General features: G+C 40.2%; 2 protein-coding genes across 3 annotated transcripts in view; both read left to right on the top strand.

Moving 5' to 3' along the window:
* Positions 1–13910, top strand: part of Bub3 (mitotic checkpoint protein Bub3) — a 164267-nt gene that overhangs the window by 27746 nt on the left and 122611 nt on the right. The window lies entirely within an intron of this gene.
* The window catches only part of LOC137647060 (protein farnesyltransferase subunit beta-like), a 62349-nt gene that overhangs the window by 11078 nt on the left and 37361 nt on the right, over positions 1–13910 (top strand). For both annotated transcript variants that reach the window (XR_011045520.1, XM_068380223.1), the window contains exons 2-6: positions 1962–2102; positions 2502–2740; positions 3373–3543; positions 3759–3888; positions 6795–6927. Coding sequence is in view for 1 of the 2 variants with exons in the window: in XM_068380223.1 (XP_068236324.1) it covers positions 1962–2102; positions 2502–2740; positions 3373–3543; positions 3759–3888; positions 6795–6927 (814 nt within the window). In the remaining variant the exon portion in view is untranslated. The remainder of the gene's footprint in view (positions 1–1961; positions 2103–2501; positions 2741–3372; positions 3544–3758; positions 3889–6794; positions 6928–13910) is intronic.

Genomic DNA, 13910 nt, shown 5'->3' with positions numbered 1-13910 from the left:
TCCCCAGGACTCTCCCTCTAAGAGTGGACCTTCTACGTCAACCTCACGTAGACAAGGTGCACCCAAACCTCCACGCTCTTCGTCTGACTGCCTTCAGACTGTCGAAAGATTCGCTAGAGCTAGAGGCTTTTCGAAGGAGGCAGCCAGTGCGATTGCCAGAGCAAGGAGGGTATCCACTCGTAGAGTCTACCAATCCAAGTGGGAAGTCTTCCGAAGCTGGTGTAGAGCCAATGCAGTTTCCTCTACCAATACCTCTGTAACCCAAATAGCTGACTTCCTATTACATCTAAGGAATGAGAGATCTCTTTCGGCTCCTACGATTAAAGGGTACAGAAGTATGTTGGCTTCAGTTCTCCGCCACAGAGGTTTGGATCTTTCTTCCAACAAGGACCTTCAAGACATCCTTAAGTCTTTTGAGACTTCTAAAGAACGTCGTTTACCCACTCCAGGCTGGAATCTAGACGTTGTCTTAAGGTTCCTTATGTCTCCTAGGTTCGAACCTCTCCAGTCAGCTTCCTTCAAGGACCTTACCCTCAAGACTCTTTTCCTCGTCTGCCTTGCAACAGCTAAAAGAGTCAGTGAGGTTCATGCCTTCAGCAAGAACATTGGGTTCACATCCGAATCTGCAACATGTTCTTTACAGCTCGGATTTTTAGCTAAGAATGAACTTCCTTCACGTCCTTGGCCTAGATCGTTTGAAATTCCTAGCCTTTCCAACATGGTAGGTAACGAGCTAGAAAGAGTTCTTTGCCCTGTCAGAGCTCTGAAATATTATCTTAATAGGTCAAAACCTATACGAGGACAGTCAGAAGCCTTATGGTGTGCAATCAAGAAACCTTCGATGCCCATGTCCAAAAACGGAGTTTCGTATTATATAAGGCTTTGATTAGAGAAGCCCATTCTCACATGAAGGATGAAGACCTTGCTTTGCTGAAGGTAAGGACCCACGAAGTGAGAGCCGTAGCCACTTCGATGGCCTTTAATAAGAACCGTTCTCTGCAGAGCATTATGGATGCAACTTATTGGAGGAGCAAGTCAGTGTTTGCATCATTTTATCTTAAAGATGTCCAGTCTCTTTACGAGAACTGCTACACCCTGGGACCATTCGTAGCAGCGAGTGCAGTAGTAGGTGAGGGCTCAGCCACTACATTCCCTTAATCCCATAACCTTTTTTAACCTTTCTCTTGAATGCTTTTATTGTTGTTTTTTGGGTTGTTACGGTAGGCTAAGAAGCCTTCCGCATCCTTTTTGATTTGGCGGGTGGTCAATTCATTCTTGAGAAGCGCCTGGGTTAGAGGTTGTGTAGAGGTCCTTTAGTATGGGTTGCAGCCCTGTATACTTTAGCACCTTAGAGTTGATTCAGCCTCCTAAGAGGAACGCTGCGCTCAGTAAGGAAGACGAACTTAATAAAGGCAGAGTAACGGTTCAAGTCGACTTCCTTACCAGGTACTTATTATTTCATTGTTATTCTGAAATAACTGATTATATGAAATACGGGATACTTAGCTATCCTTTAGTCATGTACACTGGTTTTCACCCACCCCCCTGGGTGTGAATCAGCTACATGATTATCGGGTAAGTTTAATATTGAAAAATGTTATTTTCATTAGTAAAATAAATTTTTGAATATACTTACCCGATAATCATGATTTAATTGACCCACCCTTCCTCCCCATAGAGAACCAGTGGACCGAGGAAAAAGTGAGGTGGTGTCAACAAGAAGTACTGCAGTACCTGGCCACAGGTGGCGCTGGTGAGTACACCCCCTTCTAGTATAGTGATAGCTGGCGTATCCCTCCCGTAGAATTCTGTCGGGCAACGGAGTTGACAGCTACATGATTATCGGGTAAGTATATTCAAAAATTTATTTTACTAATGAAAATAACATATTTCGTAGGGAAGGATTTTAAATTTCACTCCAGCACAGCTCTTGTTTTCTCATAAATTTAAACTGTTTTCAGATAAAAGTGGAATGCTCTATTGCTGCATTATACAACTGGGTTAAAACTACAAATGATACTACCAAAGGTCCTATTTTACACCGAGATCGACATGTGGCCTACTTAAAGAAAGGCTTGGCCAATCTTCCAGAGGGATGCACAGTAAGTTTAATTATCTTAAATAATTTTTGGTATCAGAACTGGATTCTGTAAAATACGAAAATTTGCAAAATTATGTATTCATTAGTTAGTGGGGACAAAGTTATATAATAATTTGTTTGGTGTGAGGCTTTTGATTTTAGATTGGGGATTATGTAATTAATGGTCTTTATGGTACTTTTGTGTTACAGAATTTGCAAGTTCTTTATCTTTTATTTTATGATTGTAAGGCCTTTAGTTCATCCATTCCTCATATTTGCTTTAGAATCAACATGTATACAATTTGATGCATATTGAAATTATGATTGTTTACTAAGCTAAGTCAGGTGCTTGACAGTTTTATGTGACCATTAGCAACTTTCTGTTTTGAAAATCTGTGGTAACTCAATTTTTTATTTCTAGGTTTTAGATGCTAGTCGGCCTTGGTTTGTATATTGGGCTATCCATGCATTGGAACTCTTAGATGTGAGACTGGATGAGGAAGAGGCCAAAAAGGTTATAGATTTTTTGCGCCATTGCCAAAGTCCTAATGGTGGCTTCGGTGGTGGTCCTGGGCAATATCCTCATTTGGCTCCAACATATGCTGCAGTTAATGCCTTAGTTATTATAGGTACAAAGGAAGCTTATGATGCAATTAACAGGTGATTGAATATAGTTTCATATTGTAGCTGTGACTGCTCAGATCATGCATGATAGGACTGCTTGAGTATTGTCTGTGGTTCAGTTTAGGTAAAAATAAGAGTAGAAGAGTAATTCTTGTGCCAATCATCTGTAATTTAGGTTACTTTTATAGTGGTGCATGACTAAGTTGTTATTTTTACTCTCTTAGTAGAGTACAGTATTGTAATAAAGGCAATATTTATGCCTTAGAAATGGTGCTATGAGGAGCATTTCACGGAGTGACACAGGTCGAGTCCAGAAAAGAGATTATGATTACTGGTAAATAAAATTAATCAAAGCTATTGGATTGTTAAAAGTGGTTCTGTTTTTGCTAAAGGTGCTTAGAATTAACAGATGTTTCATATATAAAGTTCATTTAGATGGAAAATTTCATGTTCAAACTACGTGTAATAGAGTGATACTTCCTATGATCCCAGGGGAAACTCATATTGTTGAACTTTAATTCTTTCAATGTGTCATAGACAAAAGTCTGCGAGTCTTGGAACATTTGAGATCATGAATGTTGACATATATTGTATGTGATTGATGGGTTTTGGAGAAAATACTGTATCTAGTTATGTCACAACAAATCAATATCTGATGATCTTTGTAGGGAAAAATTGCAAGAGTTCTTATGGAGTATGCGGACTCCAGAAGCAGCTTTCCGTATGCATGAAGGAGGAGAAATTGACATCCGTGGCGTATACTGTGCTGTGTCTGTAGCACGCCTGACAAATATTTGTACTAGCCAGCTTTTTGAAAATACTCCTCACTGGATTATGAGGTAAGGGCTTAGAGATGTATTTAGAAATGCTGGTAACCATTCATTTAGCTTGTGTAATTTCTCTGCTACAAGTGTATGGGCTCCTCATTCATCACTATAGAACTTATCTTTTGTAAGAGTATGGGCTTGTCATTCATTGCTGTAGAATTATAAAAAGGAAAAAAATAATAATCTCATATACCACTTTACTTGCTGTTGAATTGAAACTATTTCAGGTGTCAGTCATATGAAGGGGGCTTCAGTGGTGCCCCTGGAATGGAAGCTCATGGTGGCTATACTTTTTGTGGATTAGCAGCTCTAACACTTCTGAATTCCCACCATCTGTGCCATACTCCAGCTCTTTTGGTAAGTTTTATAGTTATTATTACATTGTAAATTCAACATTTGAAAGGATACTATATTTGGGTTTATGTACTCGAGAATATAGCACATTTGATTATAACAGTACAGTATTAACCCACGAAGGACGACCCGTCCATATAATGGATGCATTAATTGCCATCAACATGCGAGCGTCTATATTGTAGATGCATTTTTTCATCCTTTCTCCCTCATACGTATGACTTTAACTCCGCCTTCTATTGAAGTCACAGGCTACTTTAACCAATCAGTGATCGTTTACAAAGCAAAGTTGCCAGAAATCTTATACTTTGAGGTTATAGGAGTGTACTAAGCATGCACTGTTGGCAGTGGGGGTAGATGCTGTTTGGCTTATCGATCGAGATTTTGTTATCTGGTGGCACGATAAAAGATAACTTTTATTAAGCAAAATTAAGAGTTAATTTGTTTTATAATGGCTAATATTGATTATCTTTATGATTCAGAAACAAGTGCTGATGATTTGGACAGCCATAGTGAGCATGATAGTGATGATTATATTACTGATAGCGATGTTTATGACGACGATCTTGACATTGAACTTGTTTCCTCATCCTGGGCACGTGTTTATCTGCCTGAAGGTATTGACTGTGGGAGTGATTTTGTTTTTACCCAAAGAAATGTAGGTTCTTTTGGGATTCCTAACTGTAATTCACAGCCTATTGAATACTTTTCTTTATTTATAACCGATGATATTATAGATATTCTTGTTCGTGAGACTAACATATATGCCAACAGATTTTTAGCTAGTAAGGAAGAGTGAATTAGAGAACATCCACGATTCAAATACAGAAGCTGGAAACCAGTGACTCATGAAAGACCGAAAAAGTTTTTAGCTCTTAGTTTGCTCATGGGATTGATCAAAGTGCAGGATATAAAAGATTTATGGAGTACGTTTTGTTCAACTAGAATTCGTTTTTTTTTGAGAAACCATGCCATGAGATGAATATCTTCTAATTAGTCGATTTCTTCATTTGAATGATAATACCTTGAATAAGCCCAGAGGTGACCCACAGTATGACCCATGGTTTCGAGTATGCCCTCTTTTAGATTCCTGCAATAAGTTATTCAAGGATCATTACAATCTTCAGCAGACTATTTCCCTTGGTGAAAGTATGATTGGTATGCGTAATATGTGTGCATTTACAGTATACAATATATGCCCAATAAACGGCACTGTAGATATGGGATAAAAAAGTTTGAACTTTGTGAAGCTTCCACTGAATGTGTTTATCATAATAGATTTATATTCAGGACATGATTTTATGCTACTGGAAGTCAGCAAGGCTTTACTCATACAATAGTAATGAATATAATGGAGAAAAGCAAGGTTCTCAATAAAGGTTATCACCTGATTACCGACAACTTTTATACAAAGATTCCTCTAGCAGAAGCCCTACTAACACAAAAGACAATACTCACAGGAACATTAAAGATTAATTCTAGATTTTTGCCTCAAATTTTGGTCAGGCAGAATCTCAGCACAGGTGACACTGTCTTTGTAAAAAAAGGAAAGTTACTTACCTGTGGTTTAAAAATGAAAGCAACTCGAAAGCCAGTTTACCTTTTGACAACATATGCTCATGCTGAAAATGTCACATTGCAGACAAGACATGGAGAAAAAATCAAGCCTAAGTCTTAAATGACTATAATGTTGGTATGGGAGGTGTTGACCTTTTGGATAAAAAACTTTATCATTATGCTGTACAAAGGTCAACCAGGAGATACTGGAAGAAAATTTATAGTAATCTTATAGATGTATCAGTTCTAAATGCTTATATTATCTATCAGCAAAATACTAATAGTCTATCCAAGAGAGGTGATTTTCTTTGTGACATTATTGAATGTCTGTCGATCCCAGATGCTGCATCTTACCCTCTCATTCCACAGTCCCCAGGTCGTAGTCCTATTCCCGTCAGTTCACCTGGTTCATGCCATGTTTATGCTAGGTTAGATGGTTGCAAGCAAAGATTATGTGCAGGTTGTCCCAAGCGCTCGAAGCACTGGCATCCTGGATGCAATGCTGGCATTCATGAGCAATGCTGGCATTCATGAGCAATGCTGGCCAAAGCTGCAACATTACTTCAGGGTGAAAGGTCGTCCTAAGAGGAAACATGAGGACGATGATGACCATGAAGATTGTCAGTAAATTCAACTCAATAATTGAGGCTACTTTTGTGAACTCACTTGATAATTATGTATGCTGTAATATTTTTGTAAATCCGCATTACCAAATAGTGAAAAATTGTCACTTGATATGTTGATATATAATTTTTTTTACCACTTATTACTGGATAGAATATTCTGTTTTTTTAAGGACATTTTCAAAATTACATTCTTTACAAAATTAGTACTGTTATAACAAATAGGAATAATAAGTTTTGTAATAATCCAGCTTCAAAGTGACTTTGATTTTTTTGCAACTGTGGTTTCTAAAGACATTTTTTTATATCCAAAGTAATTAAATATGTATTAAACAATAAATGCTTTAATCAAAAAGCTCATCTTCTTGCGGTTTCAATGATACCAAATACTTATATATTAGAGTGAAAAATAATATATTTACAGTTTTTTTTCTTTTTTCTATAAATATCAAATAGTTTTTTTTTTCTTTTTTCTATAAATATCAATAAACAGTCGTCGTCCTTTGGCGAAGCCGCCCTTCGTCCTTTGTGGGTTAAGCATATACAGAGGGTAACATGAATATAAAAGAAGAAAGTAGAATTTGAAGTACCATATGGGGAGTGAGCAAGATACTTGCATAAGTCCAAGTTACAGTAAAAAGTTTTGAAAGATAAAATGAAGTAGCCTAAAGCTGCAAGTGATTGATATGCAATATATTATGGAACTTATTAAAAACTCGACCTTTACAGAGATGGGCGGTTAATCGTCAGATGTCCTTTGAAGGAGGCTTCCAAGGACGCACCAACAAATTAGTAGATGGTTGTTATTCCTTCTGGCAGGGAGGTCTGTTTCCCATCCTTCATTCAATACTTGCAGAGGAAGGTACTGTATGAAAGTTTATATTTTTAGTTCTGTTTCATCCATAAAAAATCCAAATAATTTTTTTACTGTCTCCTTTTGTTATTCTATATTTAGTAAATTTTTCCTCTGGCTTTCTCACATGGACTTTTAACTTTTTATTGTAAGATTGGTCTGGGCTCTTTTTTTTTATATTACTTTGTATGCAAAAACATGAGATATTGTTTTTACAATCATAGTAAAGAAATGATTAGTTTTTACAATTATAGTAAAGAAATTAGAACAACTTGCGTCCCATTGGCAGTGCATATCTTGAAAATGAAATGCACACATGCAGCATATGATTTGATGAAGCTACTCTACATCTTGTGTCAATGTTAAAGAAAGTATTAGGAGATCTTACCATTAATTTTACTTCATAATACATTACCTAGTGATGTGTCACTCTCACAGCAACATTAGTTTTTATTAAATTGTTAACAACCATTTTGTATGCAATTGGGCAATACTTGATACAATACTGTAGTGTAGAACATGCCAAGTTGCTAAAGGCCAGCCATAGTACTTTTAGTTGTGTTTTAAATGAATTGTCTTTTATAACTTTACTAAGCATTATGTTTTAGGAAATTTACTTTACGCAAGGTTTTCACGGATATTTTGTAAGGTTTTCACGGATATTTTGTACCACTTCCATTTTCAAAACTACGTCCTGTGATGTACGAGTTAGGAAACACACAATGCTCAATGCTTCAGGTGTATCAGAGGAAATTCGAGTGCAGTATGTGTAGATAGTTAAGTGTATAGGAAAATAATTCTAAAGAATATATAATTGTTATACAATACTGTACTTCATTTAAACCAGTATTACATTTCTATACTTCTAATATAATGAAAGATTCTGAGAACCTGCAGACTGAGCAGTCTCAAAAATAATCAGTTGGTAACATTGATGAGCAGGATTCTTAAGTCTGTTTGTGTGAAGATGCTGCTGCTATGGCGGTCACTTGCAACATATTTTGCACCTCTACCCTTAGCATAATGAGGATATGATTTGTAAACAGCAATCAGAGAGGGCACGAATGAGCCTCAAATATGGTCAGGATTGTATTGACAGTTGTGCTGAAACACTGACATTCATACTATAGTGTGGTTTGGACACTGTGGACCTGAATCCAGCATGTTTCTGCAGTACTTATTTTTTTACTTTATTCACTATCTATATACATACAAACAATTGAATAAATTCACCTATGATAATTCACAGTTTTACCTTTGATAATACTTTAAACTGACCTCCATACTAATTTTACAGATCCACATTTACACACATATTATATACACAGTCAAGATATAATGAAAAAATGAATACAACTTAATACCTACCTAAATCAACCCTCATGTAAGAATCCTCATTTCACTGGTTATTATGACTCCATACATGAATAATTTATATCTCAATGGGCACTTCCCTGATGAAGGTCTGTGCAAATATTAAATTCATCACTGTCTCCTTCTCTACATGTTGTAATACCCAGCAGAATTACTGCAAACCACATTCATATTACTATTTAAAAGATAATCACCAAGGTCTACACATATTGCACCATTCTTTTCTTCTGACTAACATAAGCATGCAATAACAAAATGTCAACAGTCCACCATCAATTTCTTTTAGTCTCCCTTCCAATCAGCACTGGGGTCACAAAAGCTAGGAAGTGGAAGAGAAGTCACCCACAACATTGGATCAGCTCAACATCATGAAAAAGAAGACATCTGTGGAAAACAAGCACATGGGATGCAAATAACAACAACTAGAGGATTAAATGGGAAAGAATGAGCTTAAGTAAACAATACTGTACATTAGGGTTAGTACATCACAGAAGACCTACTGTCCAGAACAGTTGTAGGCCCAAAAGCAGTCGCTATCTAATAACACTGATGTAATGAAATAGTAATCCCAGACTCACTCCCTGTAACAAAATGTGCTAGTAAAGGAGCCCAAAATTGGATCTTGAGTAATGTAATTCCTATAAAATTGGGATTTCCACATCCGCAAAAGCCAGTTAATGGATTTGTACTAAGAAACGTTTCTTATTGTTAAAACACGTTTCTCAAATATATTAACAATTAAAGGTAGAGATGAGTCTTATTTGACTTTACTGAACACTTCCTAATGGATAATATGTGACAAGTTAGTTTCATGGCCTAAATTAGAATGAATGAAGTCAACCATTCAATGTACACATATACTGCATAAGTTTTGTATTACATTTGGAACGTTTCCATGCATCTGCCTCAAGGAATAAAATTCATAACAAGGTTTAGTAAAAGGCTTCATACAATAGCGTTGGAAGATAGGAAACATAGCTCAAGAGTAACAGGAAGAAATCAGTGTAACTGAGGGACAAATGGATGTTTTAAAATAATCCTCGGTACCATCAGCAGTGCACCTCACTAGGCTCTACTGCCAGTTCTGAAAGAGTCAAGCTTGACTCATTGGGATGGTTAATATCTTCCATTTTTCAATATCAAACTTACCCGATGATCATATAGCTGCATCCCTGCTGCCCCGACAGAAAAAATCTACGGGAGGAATACGCCAGCGATCGCTATACAGGTGGGGGTGTATATCAACAGCGCCATCTGTCAAGTAGGTACTCAAGTACTCGATGTCAACAACGAACCAATTTTCTCTCTGTCGTGCCACAGGCAAGACCTACTGAATACGCCGTCCCTAACTGGATTTGTTTTCACAACGATTTGGTGAAGTACACTATTCCAGTTTTGAGCTTTCGCTATGCAGGGGGTTTTATCTTCATTTCAAAACTTGAACTCGTTTTGGATAGAATTTAATTATGGTGACGAAGAGAGTATGGACTCTCCTTCACTTTTAAATGGCCGACCCTTCCCTTAGACGGAAGTGTTGGTGACGAAGAGAGTATGGACTCTCTTTCACTTTTAAATGGCCGACCCTTCCCTTAGACGGAAGTGTGTTTAGGTTTTTGGTAATTTTGCTTAACGAGTTATAGATCTATTTATTTTATATCTCTCCGCCTTTATAGGCCTCTTCGATTAACTTTCCATTTATTATAAACTTATAAAAATTAATTTTTATGTTTGTTTATTTGCGACCTTTCCTAATAGTAGGCGGTCCTTACTTGGGACCGTAGTTAATTAACATTGAGCCCGTCATATCGTATTTTCCTTTTAAGAATTTTAATGTTTTTGAAAGAATTTCTTTGATAGTCTCGTACTGTTTTCAAAGATGAACTAACGTTTAGTTTAGTCTCCGCAGTTGTTGACGTTCAGAACGTTCAACATGCGCTCTATCGTTACGATAGAGAGAGAGTATTTCACGGTTTCACGTTGCAGTAAGAGTAAACCGATTCTAGCGTTTCGTTCATTTTTTCTTAGCTTAAATGGTTTTAATTCTAATAAAGGAACTTTTTGGGAAACCTTTCAGTTTCCTTTAGCAAATAATATGTTTTCAATAATAACATTTTTAACGATATATAATTGGGCTCTTCTCTCAGGTTCTAAGTCTAGAGAGAAGAGAGAGAGAGATAGAGACGGAGGGAGAGAGAGGAGAATAAACGTTTCGTTCAAGCGGGTAACGTTGTTCTCGTTTTTCACTCTTCTCCCTAGTCGCTGTAGGGGAAGAAGGTAAAACGTTTCTAGAGTTTTATTCTTGTTCCCAGGCTTTTTGCGGTGAGAGATTTTAAACGTAGTTATTTGATCTAGTGTTTAGTCTCTTTTCCAGCCACTGAATTCTTTATCTTTCATTATGTTTTTCTGTTGCTTTGTAAAACTGTTTTCGCAATTACTACCTTTTAATGAAGGATAGTATTGCGTGTTTCAGGTACAAATCACTTAAAGTTTCGATAAAGTGATATGCGCAAAGTGTTACAGTGTTGCGTTCGAGGTTCGTCTGTTCGTGCCAGTTGTTCACCTAGTCCGATACCTCTTACAAGCTCCCAAGCCCAGGGGAGAAGTAATGTCGAAGGACTTATGGGTTCCACAGGCCTTGATCGACGAACAGACGTTTCCCTCGGTGGTTTCGGGTGTATCTACACACGTTGCCGACGTGATCGCCCCACCCACATAAAGACGAGAGAGCCCATTTATTCCTCGTCTGCGGAAGAGGTTTCTCGCAGAAACCATGGACCAAATCTTGCAGCTTTAAGTGCAAGTCGGTCCCTTCCGCGCAAGTCCAACGGCCTAGGTGTAGCCACTGGGTCAGTTCGGACTCGCTCCAGTCATCCGACGACTGCACACCTCCCAAGAGAGGCAAGGTGGTACCGCAACAGGCAGTAACTCCCGTCTGTTGCCGCACCAGCTGTTTTAGACCCTCAGTCACAACGGATAGTAGCTCCGTTTGTTGCCGTCTTTTATAGACCCTAGTGGTCCATGCTGCAGACTATACAGTCTCAGCTTGCTCCTTCATGCAGGAGTATCGTGCTGAGAAGGTTGACAATGCACCTGTTAATCTACAACCTGCCACGGTTGTGCGCTCAGCAGATACTGCGGCTGCCTGCTCCCACACTCCACCTGTGAGAGCTCCACCTCCGATGAGCAGTCGACCCTGCCAGACGCATGTTCATGCTGCACCCTCCGTTGACATGCGTGAGCTACCGCATCAGCAGTGGGAAGGTGCTGTAGAGCTGCCGTGTTTTGACACAATGCGGCATGCTCCGCAACCCATGCGGCATGCTCCGCATCCCATACGGCATGCTCCGCAACCCACGGCAGTCCCTCCCACTCACCAGCACTCCGCTTTTGTTGTTGCCAGCTCCCACACTCCGACTACGGAGAAGGTTGACGATGCACCCGTGGGCCTACAGCCTACCACGGTTGTGCGCCCGGCATGGCTGCCTGCTCCCACACTCTTGTTGTGAGAGCTCCTCCACCCATGCACAGTCAACCCTGCCAGATGTATGATGACTCCCACAGACACACGGAGCACTCCGTTGCCGTGCGTGAGCTACCACAAGTTGCCGTGTTTTGACACGGTGTGTCAGCCTCCGCAACACACTGTGGTTACCGCCACTCGCCCGCAGCAAACTAGTCAGTCAGGAGTTGAGGCTTCCCCACACAACTTTGGTTGTTGCCAACTCACAGACTGTCAAACAGTTACATGACGTTGCCTTCTGGTCTGCTACTAATACACCAGTGCTGTATGTCCTCACGCTCCTGTTGTGGTTGACAGTTCAGTTTTTGACAGTTCACAGACTGTCAAGCAGTTTCATAACGTTGCCTTCTGGTCTGCTGCTTATGCACCAGTGAAACCCTCACTGAGATAACCTAGCTTTTCTCGGACATGGTTCCTGTAGATGAGAAAGTGCTGTTCTCCCTCCTTCTGATACTCCCTTGAGGACTCTGTCATTTGGAGAGGAGCCTTAAGCTGCTTAGCCTCCTATGGACTTTAATTAAAGCATAACATGCTTCCAGGGAGGGTAAATGGTTCCGCTTCAGTCGCTACCCCGTCTGTTGCCACACCTGCTCCCATAGACCTTGGGCTTTGTTGCAAGACATGCAGTCCAAGCTTAGTCCTTGATAGAGGATTTTTTACGGAGAAGAACCTTCTTGCCAACAACCTTCCTACCGGTTGGTTGTACGCCCTGTTGACGCTGAGATTTCCTACTCACGTCCGCCAGTTGAGATGATTCCTCCTCCGGTGCGACCCAGTGTGGGTTGCCAGTCGCACGTTAACGTTAAGCGACTCTCGGAGGTGGTTGTGGACATTCAGTGTGTCACTAGGAAGACGTTCAACAACCAGCAGAGGTGACTTGTTGTGACGCAGTGTGGCAACCTCAGCAACCCGATAGGGGTTGTCTGCACAACCCAGACAGTCTAGACAGTTTCGGGTTGTCGCTGTACTTCCTCGCTTCCCCATGGTTGACAGTTCACAGACTTTGCAGCAGTACCATGATCTTGTGTCCGGCTCCGTCACGCATCCACCAGTGCGACCGGATTCAGCGAGTCAGACGTTGCCCACTCCGTTGCCGTTTCCTCATCAGTTTCGGATGAGGAACCCTCTGATGAGGACATGGCTGAACAAGACGATCAACCCCCAACCCTGCTATCCATCCAGAAGATGCTGAAGAAGGAACGCGGCCCTGTCAGGCTGTGGATGAGTCTGGTTAAGACACTGTCATCCGTGGTTCTTTGGTGTCACTTGGAAGACTACACCTCCGTCCTTTTCGGTTTCATCTAGCTCTTCACTGGAAAAGGACAAGATGCTAGAAGCGGTCTAGATCCCGGTTTCCGGAAGATAAGTCTGGTCTGACTGGATGAAAGGACTTTATCAACCTTTGATAGGGTTTTCCCCTGACTGTTCAGACTCCCAACCACGTTCTCTTCTCAGACGCATCGGACGTAGGCTGGGGTGCGACCTTAGGCGGTAGGGAATGCTCGGGATTATGGAACTCGAGTCAAAAGACAATGCATTTCAACTGCAAGAAGCTTCTGGCATCACGTCTGACCTGGAAAAGCTTCAGGTCTCTCCTTCAAGGCAAAGTAGTGGAGGTGAACACGGTCAACTCCCTGCTTTGATGTACATCTCCTAGCAAGGAGGGACCTACTCTCTGACATGGTACGAGTTCGCAAGTGACCTCCTCTCCTGTTCAACAGGTTTAGACTTTTCACTAGTAACAGTTTCTTCCAAGGCAACTTGAATGTCTTAGCAGATTGCCTCAGTAGGAAGGGACAATAATTCCAACATATTGGACCCTCCACTAGGATGTATGCAAGAGACTTTGGGTCTCCTGGGGCCAACCAACCATAGATCTCTTCGCAACCTCGATGTCCAAGAGGCTCTCAATACTTTGCTCACCTATCCCGGACCCAGCAGTAGTTCTTTTAGATGCCTTTCTACTTGATTGGTCTCATCTAGATCTATATGCATTCCCTCCGTTCTAGATTGTCAACAAGGTACTGCAGAAGTTCGCCTCTCACGTAGGGACAAGTGGACGCTAATTGCTCCCCTCTGGCCCGCGAGAGAATAACTT

This window comes from Palaemon carinicauda, chromosome 9 (assembly GCF_036898095.1).
Source record: "Palaemon carinicauda isolate YSFRI2023 chromosome 9, ASM3689809v2, whole genome shotgun sequence".
In the NCBI taxonomy this organism is placed as follows: Eukaryota; Metazoa; Arthropoda; class Malacostraca; order Decapoda; family Palaemonidae; genus Palaemon; species Palaemon carinicauda.
Note: the sequence above shows the minus strand (reverse complement) of the source record. Positions and strands in the feature narration are given on the sequence as shown.